This window comes from Zingiber officinale, chromosome 4A (genome assembly GCF_018446385.1).
Source record: "Zingiber officinale cultivar Zhangliang chromosome 4A, Zo_v1.1, whole genome shotgun sequence".
In the NCBI taxonomy this organism is placed as follows: domain Eukaryota; kingdom Viridiplantae; phylum Streptophyta; class Magnoliopsida; order Zingiberales; family Zingiberaceae; genus Zingiber; species Zingiber officinale.
In genome coordinates, this window is record NC_055992.1 from 102,752,915 (window position 1) to 102,754,566 (window position 1,652).

Sequence of the window (1,652 nt, forward strand, 5' to 3'; positions counted from 1 at the left end):
AATAAAATCACATTACCATCTTCACCACTTTTAAATAAGATAACAATAAAACTACATTATTAATCAATCACCTTCACCGCTTTAGACCATGATCAATCAATTATCATTTCAAAATCAAGCTTTAATATATGTCACATTAATCTGCTCAGCGCCCCCGACTTATGGTTTGAATTCCAGAACCCCGAGCGAGACATCTGCCCCGAGAAAATGGAGTTCATTCCACGTGGCCGTGCATGAATCTATTCAGCTTCGGTTGTCATCGGAAATTAAGAGACGAACGAGAATCTAAGAAAAGTCTGAGAAGACAATCGCAGTCTAAGCCGCCGCCTCCAATCTTTCTCGGATCGCATTACACGTGCTCCATTTCCACTGTTTCCCTTTCTTGGATGATAATTAATTAATTAATTAATCATGATAATTTTAATCCTCCTATATAAATCCCAGAAATTGCTTTAATGCATGCAATCTTCACTCTGTTTTGATGATTTCCTTTAAAATTGTTGGAAGAAGATGAAGTGAGATGCAGAGAAGTAGTTTGGTTTTTGTTTAAAGGAGGTTGATTTTATGGAGAGCATGGGGAGTGCAAGAATTAAGCTGTTCGGGTTCGACGTGTCGGCTGCTGAGAACTGCGCCGTCGACGGGTGCGGAGAGGAGATGGCTGCGGCTGCGGCTGCGGCTGCGGCGGAGAGTAGCAGTAGCCCCGCCTCGGCCGCCGTAGATGGGGGGATTAGGATGTACGAGTGCCTGTACTGCTTCCGCGAGTTCACCAACTCGCAGGCGCTCGGCGGCCACCAGAACGCGCACAAGAAGGAGCGGCAGCGGCAGCGGCTGAAGCGCGGGCAGCTCCGGAAGGAGGCAGGGAAGGACGGGAGGTTTTACCGCCGTCCCTTCTTCTCGGCCTTCTCTCCGCACCTCCTTTCGACGTTTCCTCCACCGGGAAGCTGGGCCTACGCGAGGACCTCGCCGGCGGCTCACCTGGCGCAGTACTTTTCGCCTGCTGATTACGAGCGCGCCGCAGTAGTAATCGGCGGCGGCGGAAGTTTCTACAGTGGCGGCGGGTCGGTGGATGGCTCGGCCGCCTCCTTTTCTGGAGTGTCGCCGGAGGCGGCGGCGGAGGACGCGTACGGGTTGAGCCTGTGCCTGAGCCTGGCGCCGGCGAGTTCGTAATCCTCTAATTGTGACCGTCCGATCAATCGACGGAGCTCATCTTTTCGTGAAGTGATATAAATATGGTGAATTTTATTTTTATTTTATTTTCTGTCAAAAATTAAAAATATAATGAATTTTATTGCAAAATCAATTCTGCGCATTTAATTTGTATTTTATATCATGTTTTATCTAAATTCTAAAGATAACAAGCTGTTATTTGAGCTTAATAAAAAGTCTAATATTTTTAACAAACAAATTTAAGTAAATTTGATAAAAATTAATTAATTAATTAATTAACCCTCGCTCCTATTTCCAACCTATACAATTATCTATATATTGAAGGTTAAATTCAAAGTTTGCCAACTAACCTTTTTATTATTATCAAAATCAAAACTAAACCGAAAAATTGGTTTTCTTTATTTTGGCTTATTTTTCTAATGTTTATTGTTAATGTTATCCTTGTTTAGTTGTTTGAGTTCCTCTAAAATCTACTTCAATCAAAG

General features: G+C 43.7%; 1 protein-coding gene across 1 annotated transcript; it reads left to right on the forward strand.

The window, feature by feature from the left end:
* The first annotated feature begins 573 nt into the window (after positions 1-573).
* Positions 574-1,167, forward strand: LOC121972565 (zinc finger protein GIS3-like). The gene has a single exon (XM_042524218.1). The coding sequence runs from the start codon at positions 574-576 to the stop codon at positions 1,165-1,167; it is 594 nt and encodes a 197-aa protein (XP_042380152.1).
* Positions 1,168-1,652: the final 485 nt, after the last annotated feature.